This window comes from Aphelocoma coerulescens, chromosome 28 (assembly GCF_041296385.1).
Source record: "Aphelocoma coerulescens isolate FSJ_1873_10779 chromosome 28, UR_Acoe_1.0, whole genome shotgun sequence".
NCBI lineage: Eukaryota > Metazoa > Chordata > Aves > Passeriformes > Corvidae > Aphelocoma > Aphelocoma coerulescens.
This window is the reverse complement of record NC_091041.1, coordinates 3,228,098-3,242,875: the sequence shown is the minus strand read 5'-3', so window position 1 is coordinate 3,242,875 and position 14,778 is coordinate 3,228,098. Positions and strand designations below refer to the sequence as shown.

Below are 14,778 nucleotides of genomic sequence, written 5' to 3'. Positions count from 1 at the left end.
TCCAGAGGCTATTCCTTGGACAAACTACACCTCTAATAACACAAAGGGTGGTAGCTACACCTGGTTTACATCAAAGTCAGTACCCTGAGCTCATCTGGGAGTCGAGGTCTTGGATCCTCACCCCCAAACAGGGGCAGGCACCAACAGACACAGGGAAGAGTCTCAGATTAACGTGCTGCCAGCACCAGGTCTTCAGACCCTCTTTTGGGAAAGTCCTGAATAATCCACATGCTCCTCAAAGGAGTCTACTAAAACAGATAGATGGGAGGAAAAAGAAAAATCCTTGCAAAGTACACTGCCCTGTCATTTGCCTCTTTTCCATGCCCGTTCTCATTAACAGAATCATTAGCGAGCTCTGCGTGTGCGCTCGCTGTAGTTCAAACAGCAGCTGCACAGGGTCCCTCAAAGTCTAATAAACTGAAATGAAGGATGAATAGAAATCCAAATGTGGCCTAATAATGGCTTCTAAAATGCTTTCCCTGGTTTACAACAGAGTAAATAATCTTGGCTCTATCAGCAAGCGCAGGCTTTGGTCAGGAGCTGTTTTGCCATCCCATTACCAGCTCTGCTTTGTCATTTGCCCATTTGCTTTCCGAGCAGGAGAGAGGCAGCAGATCCTGCTCCCTCTCACCTTGGGTATCCCATTTTTAATACAGCCTCACAACCATCAAAATGTTCATCCTGTCTCGATTGAATTTTTGTAGAATTAAGGCAGTTTTTAATGTGATATTCCTCCAGCTCAGAGATCACAACTGCCCTGGGAATGAGCCCCAGCAGAGTGCCCTGATCATTAAAATCTCCTTTGTATCCCCCAGGCCATAAGGAGCCCCCCACCCCCCCAGTGAATAGTTGAGATTACAGCACTCCTAAAAGAACCACCACAAAAGTCTCAAAGCAAAAAAGCTGCAAATAAACATTCTTTCCTTTACTGCCCTCACTGCCCAGCTAATGATTACAGCTCAGGCCACTCCAAAGCTTAATCCATCCGGTCCTCCCTAAAAGGTTCTTCCCCCAAACAACCATCAAGGGGGAGAAGGGGGGTAGAAACCCAAGGAAAATCTCCCTCAATTGACCCAGACCTACCCATCCTCTAACTTTAAATGGAAAGCCAGGCTGAATCCACAGTGCCACACTTCAAAGCCTCTCTCAGTATGTTGGAATCCATACATCCTGCTGCTGGGAACTGCAACCCCCATGTAGGGTCTTTCTCAGCCTACAAACTTTGGTCCAGACAATCCTACAACATCCTTCATGTACTCCTGCTTCAGTAGCAACTCACATACAATCCAGGCTTTGCTCTTAGATAACTCCACCTTCTGATATTCCTTGATGTCAGTCAGTAAAACTGACCAGGGAAGACTGTTTCTGTGGGTATTTTGCTGCTCCCAAGACTGTTAGATTTTCTAAAGGAACCTACTTCCAATAAAAGCCTTAAAAAAGATGGATCATGTCCATTTCTAACTGGTAGATATGAATTGTTCAGATTCAAATTCAGTGGTGCATTTAGCCATGAAATGGTTAAGCTGGTGCAGGGATGTCTCAGCAAGGCACCTCAGAACCTCACTTTACATCTGCCCCTTAAATCCCAGGATGCCAGAGAAGTAAACTACAAGTGAGCACCACAAAGCCAGGGCTTTTATTTGCAGCTGCTGTAAACTTCCCTTCATCCCGTGAATCCCCCTATTCCACCTCCAATCTCCTGAGCTGGGTACATTAGGTTTTATTTTTACTGCTTCCTGTCTGCACCGCCTGCCACTGCGCTGTTACGAGCTCTGAAGCTGCTTTATTTTTCCTTTGAGTTCTGAAGTAATGGGTTAAAGTTCTTTTGGCACTTTTTGTAAGAGGAGGAATTTTTCAAAGTCTTTTGTTAAAATTTCCTTGTCTTGTTTTTAAGGCAGGGTGTGCCCTTTGCCACTTAACACAAATCAAAAGAATTTCACTGGTAGCGTGCGCATAAAGCTCATAAATCACTTTTAGAAAGCCATAAAACAAAATTATCTACAAAAATCTAGCACACCAAGGAAGCAGGCTCATGGTTATTCAATAACTATAACATCTAACACCACTTCCCTTTTGCCATAGATCCAGCCTGACAGAGGCATTTATCCGGAACCTCTGGAGAAATGAAACCCCTTCCCAGGCTGGTACAACCCGTCTGACTGGTCCTGGAGCTGCTTCCAGACTGGGCATTAGAAAAGCAATAGCCCAATATTCACATTTTGAAATAAACAGCCTTATGTTCCACTCAGGAATCCATGAACCACCCTTATCTTTTGGAAGATTCTCCTGGGTTAAGTATTTAGGACTTTGCTCCATCAGAAGCTTATTATTTTGTTTGAAAATTAGGTTTTCCTAATATATTTTTTTTATTATATACATATATATATATATATATCTCGAGTACAATAAATACATGAGTATAAATAACATAGATGAGTGTAAATATATCTCTTTATCTACTCACTACTCCAAGACCAGCACTTAATAATCTACCAACTCTTACAAATACATGATATGAAGCTGGCATGGCTGATAAAGCTGCAAACACATCCTTGCCACACACTGCAAATATATATATAAAAATATTTACATGTATTTTCAGCATCTCGAGGTGCCTGTGTGCTACACTGAATGGCTACTCAAACACACACAGCCCAGGGGTTTTGGCCCTGCTCAGATAAAGGAATGGGTAAATTGATAATCCATCCTAATTTCTGACAGAAAAAGGTAAAAGAAAAGATTCACCAGACAGCAGCAGCAGGACAAAAGGAATTGCTGCATGTTTGGGAGGGAAGATGGTACAGGACAGACCTAAATTGCTTCCCTTAAAGGGCAGACAAAAGGACAAGTTTTACTCCTCCTTCCACAACTTTCAGCAACACTGAGTAAACACCAACAGGTTAAAGCTACTCCTCCTCTCAAACCTGGGCACATCCTGCCCCAAATGGCAATTCCAGTAAAATCAAATGTCTCATGCAAACACAGGCTCTTCAACCTTCCCTAGGAGTATTTCCCAGGCCAATCCCTTCCTGATGGCACAGTCCTGACACCAGCTGTAGCTGATCTCGTTTCACCTCCCCTGCCATACGTGCAGCCCACCTACAACGTCTCCGCTGAGTCCCTTCTTTGATACACAAATAATTTTTCCCTTTTCCAATATTTCTCTATTTGTTTTCTCTATCACACCTACAAAGGTTGCAGAAGGGGTAAAATATGCATATTTTTCTTTTGAACCTCACTGGAAAAATCAAACGGATTTCTCTGCTTTCTTTGCTTATCTCCTTCTCACTAATAGGAAAAGCCCAAGTTCCATGTATCCATTATGTAAATCCTGGAAGGCTTTTATCTCCAGCACTAAAATTAGGAGGTAGCATCTTTAAAGAGACTTTAATACAACATCTTATCCATGTTGCATTAATATCATCTGCCTTATATCAGAATAACATGAAAATCTACTAGACCTTTAGCTTTGTGGGGAGGATTGATCTAATTTGATTAGGATGCAAAAAATGTCACAGGGAATGAATACCAAAGCCAGACCTGTATTACAGCCTCCAGATTACAACGTGTACCACTAGAAGAGATTTATTTGGAGACAACAATGAAAAAAAAAAAAGCCTCCAGACTGTTGAAATTGAGGGGGAGAGGGAAGGGGAAGAGCAGGAGAAAAACAGCAACGCATTTGTTGTACCCGGTTTGTATCGATTTGAGCACCAGAAGCCACTCACAGCAGCCCTCGTTACAGGAACACAAAGGATTTCAAAACAAAAATAGCACACTAACATTTCCAGTCCAAATGATCTGCTGTCATTAGCCAACTCGACTTTCAAAAGCTTTATCAATCAACCTGCTGAGCCCCTGCCATTTGTTTTTCAGGATCAGTTACAGCAGCAAAGGCTCTGCCAGTGTTAAAGGAGACTGCGAGTCCTGGGGCTGCTCAGAGCCCCGAACTGCCCAGGCTCACTGCAATATTCACAATTCATATTCTGCAATTCAAATTCCAGCCCTGAGAAAGCACCTACTCATGGAGGAGCTGGATTGCAGCACAGGAAGGACAAACACAGACCAGCGATGTTGATAGAGAATAAGAACAGGCTCTTAGACCTTTTTCACACTCTGCTGACGCTTCCCTGTCTGACAAAAAGGCACCAAGAGCACCGAGTCTGCTGCTCCAAACACACAACAATGATAACAAAAACGGAGTCCTCCAACACAAAGAGTCAATGGGCAATTTTATGCCAAGCTGCTTAAAAAATCCCTGATGAAGTTCATTAAAACCATTCTTAGTAAAGCTGTTCCTTCCCAGAGCACAGGTTGGTATTTCTTTAGCCAAAGCAAAGAGCACACGGGCTCTGACAGCCAGGATTTGTCATCCCAGGAACAAATAAGAACAGGGAAAGGAAATGGCTAAGAAAGGAGGCTTAAACTGTGGAAAAAAAACCCATTTCAGCCAACCATAGCAAAGATCAATCTCCACAGACTGGCTCACTCCCTCTTTAAATCCTTTCTCTTCTCACCTTCACAAAGCTAAACATGCATTGATAAACAAATCCCAAAGCCTCTGCAAGTCTGGTTTCAGCTGAGGACATACATCAACAAAAATGTGTCAGAATGTGAGGAACATATGGCCACAAAACCCATTCAACTCCTCCTGCCCAGTCACCTCCAAAGAGCCTTTTCACCCCAATCTCAGAATCAATCCATAACATCTACTTGAAGAGAATTACTCAAGGATGAGTCCCAAATGCTGTAATCAATTCACAATATCTGCTGCACACACACCAGCTGATCCCCACCAGTGTCAACAGGTTTAAACAGATCAGAGTGAAATCATGGTGTTGAAGTAATGAAGACTTTGATTTATTTGGTGTTTTAACATCATATTCTCTAATTCAGGAGAACACAGGCTGTGTCCTAAACCTTTGCCATTCGTCCTCCTCTTTCCCTACCTTTTTAATTTTCACTATATCCCAGTCTTTGCATTTCTATCTTTGGAGAAGTATTTACCTTTTACATTTCCTTCAACTCCACTTACCGAAAATAATCATTGCTCTTAAAACTCACAGATGGCATCATCACTGGGCAGTGATGGATAGAGGAGCCCAACTCTTCACACAGAATCCCAGAATATCCTGAGCTGGAAGGGACCCTCAGGGATCATCAGTGCAGCCCCTGGCCCTGCCCAGACACCCCAACAAGCCCACCCTGGGCATCCCTGAGAGCGCTGTCCAAACGCTCCTGCAGCTCTGGCAGCCTCGGGGCCGGGACCATTCCCTGGGGAGCCTGGGCAGTGCCCAGCAGCCTCGGGGGGAAGAACCTTTCCCTGAGCTCCATGCCCAGCCCTGACACAGCTCCAGCCATCCCCTGAGGTCCTGTCCCTGCTCACCCCCTCAGCAGCAGCTTCTGAGCTCCCTGCAATCCTAAATTAGTTCATGGTTGAATCTGAGAAAATGCCTTTGTTCCCGTGATGTGCTGGGATACGGAACCTGTCACCTTTTCCCTCAACCACCCCTTGCCCCAATTAAATAATGAGAGGTGCTGCCTGAAACTCCTAAATTAGCAATTTGTTAATCAGCTTAAAAATGGAAAAGAACTTCTCCAGAAAACATGCAGCTAAAAAACAGGGCAAAAATGAAAATTTTGAAGATCTGTAGATTTGAAAACAAGTCTGCAACTCAACCTGTTCTCCTATTTATTTGTCATGTTCCTGAAGACCAAAATGTCAGAAACAAGGAGCCTTCTCCTAAATTAACAGCTCCTTCCATTGTTTCCAGGGAGAACAGAGCCCACCTATTTCCCTTATTTATAAAAGCCACCTCTCTGCTCAGTGCTGGGGAACAACTCTGCAGTCACGTGCGTAGAGAAACAATGAGGAGTGATGACCCCAGTGGGTGTGAAACCAAGTTCTAGTCAGAAAAGCTGCCAGCTCCATATTCAGTGAGGAACGTGGGAATATGAGGGACAGAGGAAAAAAAAAGCCACAGGAATGTAGATGGCAGTCAAAGCAAACATGAGCACCTACAAAAAGACACACAGAAATGAGGGAGACCTGAGGATTTGTGAAAGACAAACCACTGGAGAGCTGCAGGGAAAAGGGAAGTGTGGGGAAAGGCTGGGTGAAGAAAGGAAGGGAAAATAAAAGGAAAAGGCAGAACTAAAACACAGCTCACCCCTCCCAGGCATTAGAGGTTCCACTTCTAAGGAATCAGCATGGAGAAGTTCACATTTTTTGGTCAGGAGTGTAAAGGACTTTGAACCTGACTTAAGCCAACATTTAGTGCAGATGGAGAGTTTTCTGATTCCCATCTAAAACCTCAGAAAAGCCACCAGAAGTAGAGCTACTTTCAAGCTTTTGAGGTGTTTTTGTTGCACTCAAGTCGTAGTTCTCAGTGTTTGCCAAAAAAATTGCTTTCATCAACAACATTCACCTCCCCAGCCCCTGACTGCTATTCCTCTTCCCAGCCTTCTCGCTTACCCTACCCAACCCACCCAAAAAACAACTTGTGGGCAAAACATTCCCAGGTTTAGGAGTGCAGTCTGTCTTCTGTGGCTTAGTCCCATTATCTGGCTTGTTCCTCTGACCCATAAAGTGGGGTCAGAGCAATGTGGTAGGCCAAAAACCCAACCCAAAATGCTAATTATTCACAAAATGACACTGCCAGGAGAGCATCCTGAGCTGGAGTGGGGACAGAAGGAAAGAGCAGACAGATGTTTGTGGGAGGGACAGGGAAAGGAGGATGGGAAATTAAATAGAATCAGGCTGTTACATGTGGTCTGCTGTCAACACACCTGGGGTAAAGGCTTGTCATTGGAGAGCTGAGGGGGTGGGAGAGCACAGGGATGTGGCTCAACATTTTTATTTTAGTTTACCTCGGTTCCCTCTTAGGGATCATAAGCAAAACATTCGTTTTTATTTTATTATTTAAGCAGTAATCAAACCCAGAAACATCCATTATTCATGTTTAACAAAACAATTTAACTGAAACTGAGGTAATATGAACACAAGTGCCCAATTCCCTGTTTTTATAACCTACAGCATGTGACCTCTGTGGTAGACTTAAAGCAAGCAATAAATCCCAAATTTTAACTTTCATATACTTGCTGGCAGTGCATCTTAAGACTTAAAATATTTAGTGTTTTCATTCTGGAAGAGCACTGAGTTTAGAACAAGGATATCTTTAACACAGCTCTAAATACTTGTGCTACACATGCAAATGTTTGTCTTGGGCTTCTAAAAATTTCATACCTATATAGTTAAATGTAATAAGCTTGCAAATTTAAAAGTAGATTTGTTAATATATTGACAACCAACACAGTGTTTACAAATCTTTATAATATCAGTGTTTCATGTTTATTTACTTCCATATGTACATAAAATATTTTAAGTTGTTTTAATATCCTCCATGTTAAAGAAGCTACAAGTGGTACAATCTCTGCTCAGAATCTCCAGGGCCATCCACTGTCCTGCTATCACCTCTCTATGCAATTCCATTTCTGCCAAAAGCTTTCTTTTGAAGTCTGGCAGGAGCTTCCAACTCCCAGTTAAATTCTATTTATTAGACTAATAAAAAACACACACATAAAACAGTCACATAATTTAAGAGTCTTTCTGTCAGGCAGTTTCAGGCTCTGGCACAGCTCAAAACAATTAGAAGACCAGAAATCAGATTCTACCTTATTTTTGAAGTGCACTTCAATGGGCATAATGAAGCCAGCATAGCCAGACTCCTCCACCTTGTAGGGGGGCTCCTTGCACACTGAAAGAGAACAAATAAATGTGAACTTGAATTCAGCACAACTTTCTCTGAGCGAAAAAGGAGATGCAAGAGGAGAACTGGGCCTCTGTCGACTCAGGGCACAGTTAAAAGACTGACCTTTGTGGAAAAGCCCACACAGAGTAAGATGGTGGCCACAGGCTCAGTTAATAACATGAAATCTGTTCTTAGCTCCTCCCATGGAACGGAAACATAAAACACTCCAGGCCCGAGTCTAACTGAGATCCTTCCCCTCCCGTGCAGAGAGATACAATTACATTCCTGGGCAGTCCCACAACAACACAAACTGCCTGTTCCAAGTGCTTGGCAAGGAAAGGCCAAGACCCAAAAGGTGGAACAGCACAGAAAGGTAAAGTTTACTTTGACGCCCATATTTGTGAATCAAAACACTACCACACACAACCAAGTGGTTATTTTTGCCTTGAAATACTCCCCTGCACTCCTCAATGCTCCTAATTGGGTAACGGCCACACTCCTGGCTGCTGCTTCCCCCAGAGGTGAACAAACCTGAAGGGCAGGTGAGCACAAGGAAACATGAGGAGGAAGGTGAACCAGTTTGCTGCTAAGGTCAGAGCTGCTTACTGCAGAAACAGCAATTAGAAAAGTTAATTGCTTCTCAGAAATTAATCTGCATGTCCCTGCCTCAGTTCCCCCTGTCCCGCTACCTGGTGCGGCTTCATGCTCCTGAATCCTTCCTATTATCCATTCCAGGATATCCAACTTGAAGGATTCCAGGATCTTTTCTTTGGCCATGACGTAGCAGCACACAGCAGCTGCCAGGAGAAACATGAGACCCACACAGATATTCTCCCTCTCAGGAACCGGATGCACTTGCATATAATTTATGCACTACAATATATGTAAATAAAGTCAATTAGGTAATTAGAGGAATTCAGCGCAAATCTTTTGAGTTTCTCTTAAGAATTCCAAGTAATTAATATGATTAGGAAACAGTACATCAAACCTAAAAGCACACAAATTATTTTCCTTTAATGTAGCTGTATTATCCCCACCCAGCTCTAAGCACTTCTACCATCATTAAGGTGCTGGAAAGCAGCACTCCAAATTCAACTGTGAAAAAAGGGCATAACTAAAAATAACAAAAACCTCTAGACTTGCTTTAACTTGAATTTCATATAAGAACCCTGTCATTTAGAGGGAAAAATCCCAAACCAAAGAGCAGTGCCAATATGGCAGCAGGAATCTTAAGCCTATCTGCCAAGCAGCCTTTGTTCCTCTGCCACTCTATACTGACAAATTCCAAGGGCTCCAAGAGCAATCTGCCAGCAGCACAAGCCCACCTTCAGCACCAGGATCTGCTCCAAGAGGGGATCATCTGAAGAAACCCTTCAAACAAACCTAGGAATAGCAGGTATTTGCCACAGTACTTATGTACAACCCAGACACGCCTTGGTCAAAGGCACATTGGCATTAGGAGCAAGCTCAAGGAAGCATGGAAAAACCAGGGACTGGGAAAAAATACCTCTGTAAAGGCAGATGATACAGCAACTGACTGAGCAAAGGCCACGGTTTTATACTGACAGAGGGCAGGGCTGGATGGGATATTGGGAAGGAATTGTTCCCTGGGAGGGTGGGGAGGCCCTGGCACAGGGTGCCCAGAGCAGCTGGGGCTGCCCCGGGATCCCTGGAAGTGCCCAAGGTCAGGTAGGACAGGGCTTGGAGCAGCCTGGGATAGTGGAAGGTGCCCCTGCCCATGGCAGGAGTGGCACTGGATGGGCTTTAAGGGCCCTTCCAACCCAAACCATTCCAGGATTCTGTGTACTATCCCAACACAGTTGTTTGTAATGCATTAATTACACCAGAAGACAAGAACAATCCACAGATTGCATTTTTATTCTATAAATCAGCTTTCAGCTCAGTACTGCACCTGCTTATCAGACATCAGTTTTAACAGATCAGTTTGAAGGACACATTATCAACACACAGACCAGAGTCACATCCTTGTGAATGCTGAGCACCTCCGAGTTCCTTTCCACCATGGACTCCCACAAATACCCAAAGTCATAGGTTGTCCTAAGACATCCTGAGTGTCCTGCTTCCAAAGCAGTATTTCCAAGAATGCACGTTACAACAGTTCTCACGGGCAGCTTGTATTTCTTAAACCACTAATGCTTGCAGCTTCAGTTACACAATCTTACACAGACGTAACTGCACTGCCCCTGAAAAGGGCAATTCCTGCTCCTCAACCTCATGAGCTCCTGCTGCCCTTTGCCAAGAATTTTGCTACACAGTCAGAAAACAAAGTCAGAAAATAACAGTATATAACATCCATACTCTCCCCAACCACAGTGACTGCACAGGGCTTGCAGGGGGAATGTACAGCAAAGACACCATCACCCCTTGGCAGCATTGATTTCTGCTGGGTTAAAGCTACCTGAACTGGCACCTGAGACCAGAAATTGCAAGAATCTGCAAAACTCTACATACCCAGTACATATCTGAGCCCAATATTAGAGCATCTCTCATGTGCTTCCAGCTTTTGCTGGTGAATTCTAACAAATCAAACCCATCTTTCCCATTCTGTAACATTAATTATCTTCTGCTGTCACTTGTGTCTTGAGAACCTGCCCATACTAATGCTTAAATAAGAGGAGAAAGCAGCTCACCTCCTGCCCTTTCAGCAGAAGAAAGGTCCCATTCTCCCTGACCTTCCTCAAACACAGTGGGGGAAAGGTTAAAGCTGGAGTGCACGCAATGGACATTTCGCTCCTCTTTAAGGAGATATTTCACAGAAAAGTGACAGTTCGCCACAACCTCGACTTGCAAAATGCTCTTTCATAGAGATAAAACATCCCCAACCCCTCTGACCTCGCTTGGGTTTTGGGAAGCTCTCATGCAGCCGGAAGACGACGCGCTCCACGAAGTGCTGGATGTCGCACTGCTCCGGGCCCCGCACGAACACCATCCAGTCATGGGTGAACCCTTCCGTGGTCGGCTTCTTGCGCAGCTGGGCTCGGTGCCCCAGCTCCAGCTTCACTTGCACCGTGCACTGTGTGGGGACAGAGGTGGGACCGTCAGCAGAGACAACACAAAACCTTGCTGGAAGGTGCTAGATCCATCAGGGAACGCAACAGCTCCCATGGAGGGATCAGCCTCAGACTGCAGAGCGGTGTTATCACTGGCAAAGGTGGCACGAAAATAGCTCCCAGCACCGTATCATATCTATTTTCTTCCTAATATTAACATTGCAGAGAAAGCAGCTCTAGAAGAGGGATCGGTTTCTCTGCCTCACTTATCAGTTAAATTGTCAGCAAAGTCCTAATTGAGGAATCTTTATTTCTAGAAAGTGTCAGAGACAGAACTTGATGTTCACAGCTTACAGAATTCACAGCACTGACAGAAAACTCATCTTGAAACAGGAAAAATCAGTTCATGAATTGGTGGTTTATTATATTCTCTAGAATATATCACTCACCAGAAGAAAATTATGTTTCCTGTATGGTTCTAAATATATTTTATTATCACACTTTCAAAGACCAGGTTAACATACCTGCCTGTACAATGTCCAATACTAAACTGACCTAATTCTGATTTGCACTCCTGAATCCTACTCTGGTCACTGAGTAACAGAGAAGGTATACTCCATATCTGGCTCAAAGCACAAAAATCCCATTAAGTGCCTTAAAAACCAAATGAAATTAATGGTGAAAATCCACGTAGTGTTGCAGACTTCACAGCCAGGAGAAAGGAAATGAATTAAACAGATGTAACAGGGAAAAGGCAAATGGGATTCAGACACAAGATAAATCAAGGAAATCTTAGGGCCACATTTGTAGACAGAGAATAACACTCAAGGTACATTACTTTTGTGCACATTTGTTACACAAATCAGAGCAGCAGCAGTGATTCCAAATTAAACCTACCAAAATCCAGTTTCAGCACCAGGAGGCTTATAGAAAAAGGGGCTGGTTTTAGTCCCTACCTCATTCTTCACTTCAGGCTTGAAAAATAAGTGTCTTGCTCTTCCTAGCAAGTCCCAACTACCATTGGGAGAGGCAGCATTATTTGTCATTACCTATATTACATGCTGACCTGGAGCCAAACCAAGGGCACATCAGACAATGAGCAGGGAAAGAGAAAGCTTCCCGAGCTCCAGACAAATGTTTAGGGAAAGTATCACCCTTATTTTCCCCCCTGACAAACTGCAGCAAGGAGTGTGATCACAATTAATGCCCAAAAAATATTTTGCATCTCTCCAACCTGACTTTTTTTTTCCAGAGCACGGTGAATACTTGCTGAAAAAGCACAAGTGACTCCATCTCAGCCTTCTTGTCTTTGTAAAAAGCTCTCACAGGAGGTCTGCAGAGCACCAGGCATCAAAGCCTGACCTCCCAAATTGCAGTCCAGTTCCAATTTCAACCATAAGCCTTAACACACTCTTTCAGGCAGTTTAAATCTTTACAGCAAAATACCTTCAGCCACCAAACGCATCAATCCTACGGCTCGGGGACAAGCTCATCTAATTAATTCCTCCACCATTATTGCTACAGCATTTCTTTGGGATACCTTCCTCTGCAAGTTCTCTTGGCAAGCCATTTTTTCCTGTTCTTAAGGCTTATCTCCACCAGCTCCACCTCGCTCCTGCGCTAAGAACCAAGGCCCAGGGCCGGCTGTTCTTTCATGTCGCATTAAGGGCTGAGAAGAAAGGCAAGGTGTGCTTCACTCCGAGCACAGCAATCCCTCCAACGCTGCAAAAGCATTATGTGGAGCCAGCCTGCCGAAATCCTAAGCTCACATTGGAGTGTGCCTGCAGGCCTGCTTTATCTGGGATGCTTCCCACAGTGTTCACATCCCCTGAGCCAGTCTGTGCCGCAGCCTCACGTTATCGATTCCATAATTACCCTTTAAATCCTGCTACTGTTGCCAGTTACTACCCCTCTCCTGAGAAGTGCAAATGACTGTCAGGCTACAAAATCTGCCTTTCCGAGTTGAAACGGCTGAGAAATGGGAGCTGAGAACCAGATGGGGCTGTGTGGAAGAGACCGAAATTAAACATAAAAGAGAACTGTTTAACTGAGAGTGAAAGTTGTACTTGCTGCACTCCTCACACCCCGCTCCAATTAACAATCGCTGTGAATTAAGCCAGAAGTTGAAACACATTTGAAAATAAGATCTCCCAACATAACCAGCATCCAAAGTTGCTCCGCTGAAAATGGAGGGTTTTTCCTTTTTTTTCCAAGCGTGTCTCTCAACAAAGGGAAATCAGGATCCTATTCAAACAATTTGTAATAATACAAAGGAGCCCGCTTTCAACTTCTCAATAAACATTCTGAAGGCTGCTCTGGTTTTTGTTTGATGTGCTAATTGCCTGAAAGCCATCAGCAGCTCCCATTCCCGCTCCTCCGGGTGATTATCCGGGATAGCGGGGCTCGTTCCCGAACCCCAGCCCGGGAGGTACCTGTTACCCGCTCCCCGCACACAAAAGGCTCCCCATCCCCATCACCTCAGGTAAACTTCCCGCATCCATCCTGGAACCCCCCCGGGCCGGCAGGGACTCTCCCGGTGGCATTAACCCTTCCCGGTGGCATTAACCCTTTCCGGCACGCCTCGGGGGGGGGTCGCCCCGCCGGCACCTCCCTCCCCGGCAATAATCCCAGGCAGGAATTTGCGGGAAATGCTGCTCACACCCCCCGCCGCGGGCGAGGCTGCAGCGGCCGCCCACGGAGGGGACAGGGCTGAGACCCCCCCCAAAAGGGTGGGGGGAGGTGTCCCCCCCTCAATGAGATTAAGAAGGAGGTGTAAGCCCCAAAATGAAGGGTGGGAAGGAGGTGTGCCCATCAAATGAGGGGTGTGACGTGCCCCCCCAAATGGGATTGGGGAGATAATGTACCCCCTCAAAGGGGTATGGGGAGGAGGTGTGTCCCCCAAATGGGGGGTGCGGAGGAGGTGTGCCCCCCCCCCCAAATGGGATTGGGGAGGATATGTGCCCACACAAAAGGTGCGGCAAGGAGGTATGCCCCCCAAATGGGATTAAGAGTATGTGTCCCCCAAAAGGGGAGTGGGGAGAAGGCGTGCACCCTCCCCAAATGGGGGGTGGGGAGGAGATGTGACCCCTCAAATTGGATTGAGGGGATGTGCCACCCCCGAAAGGGTGTGAGGAGGAGACAGGCCCCCGAAGTGGGGAGTGTAGGGAGGAGGTGTGCCCCCACAAAGGGGTGTGAGGAGGACGTGTACCGCCCAAATGGGATTGGAGACGTGCCCCCGCAACAGGGTGTGGGAAGGCGGAGGTGTGCCCCCCAAATGGGACTGACGAGGAGGTCTGCCCCCCAAAAGAGGCTGGGGAGGAGGTATGCCCCCCCCCCCAAATGGCATGGGGAGGAGATGTGCCCCTTAGAGGGTACGGGGAGGACATGTATCCCCCAAACGAGGGGTATGGAGGAGGTGTGTCCCCCCAAAGAGACTGTGAGGACGGGATATGCCCCCCCAAAAGGGGGGCGATGCCCCCCAGCCCCCCCTTCCCGAGGACAGGGACACCCCCCCCATTCAGAGCCCCCTCCCAGGGAGTCCCTCCCCTACGTGCCCCCCTTTCTGGGGAGGGGGCGGCACCGCCCCACCCCTCCGGCAGCGCGGCGCGGCCGCTCCCCTCACCTGATTGTCCATGGCTGGGCACAGCAGCGCCGCGGGCCCCGCTCGCTCGCTCCCGCCGCCGCGGCGGTTTCGCTGCCCGGTCGGCGGGGCGGGGGGGAGAGAATCTCTTCCCCCGCTCTGTCCACGAGCGAAGCCGCTCTGTCCGTCCCCCCCACCCCCCTCCCCACCGCCTCGGCCGCCGCCTGCTCGGTCGCGGCCCCTCACGGCCCCGCCGCCCGCCTCATTGTGTGTCACTCACAGGCAGCGCCAGCCCCGCGCCCGCCCCGCGGAACCGGAAACCGCCTCAGCGCCACAGCGGCCCCCGCGCGCCGCCAATGCCCGCGCGCCGCACGCCGCGGGGCGGGGCCTCGCCCTCCTCCCTGTGATGGACAGGCGCTTCCACCAATGAGCGGCG

The 14,778-nt window shown here is 46.6% G+C and overlaps 1 protein-coding gene across 1 annotated transcript in view; it reads right to left on the bottom strand.

Annotated features, from left to right (window-relative positions):
• Positions 1-14,527, bottom strand: part of MLLT1 (MLLT1 super elongation complex subunit) — a 32,489-nt gene extending 17,962 nt beyond the window's left edge. The window contains exons 1-3 of the mRNA XM_068996838.1: positions 14,385-14,527; positions 10,605-10,785; positions 7,675-7,757 (exon numbers count right to left, since the gene is read on the bottom strand). Coding sequence (XP_068852939.1) covers positions 7,675-7,757; positions 10,605-10,785; positions 14,385-14,396 — 276 coding nt within the window. The 5' untranslated portion in view covers positions 14,397-14,527. The remainder of the gene's footprint in view (positions 1-7,674; positions 7,758-10,604; positions 10,786-14,384) is intronic.
• Positions 14,528-14,778: the final 251 nt, after the last annotated feature.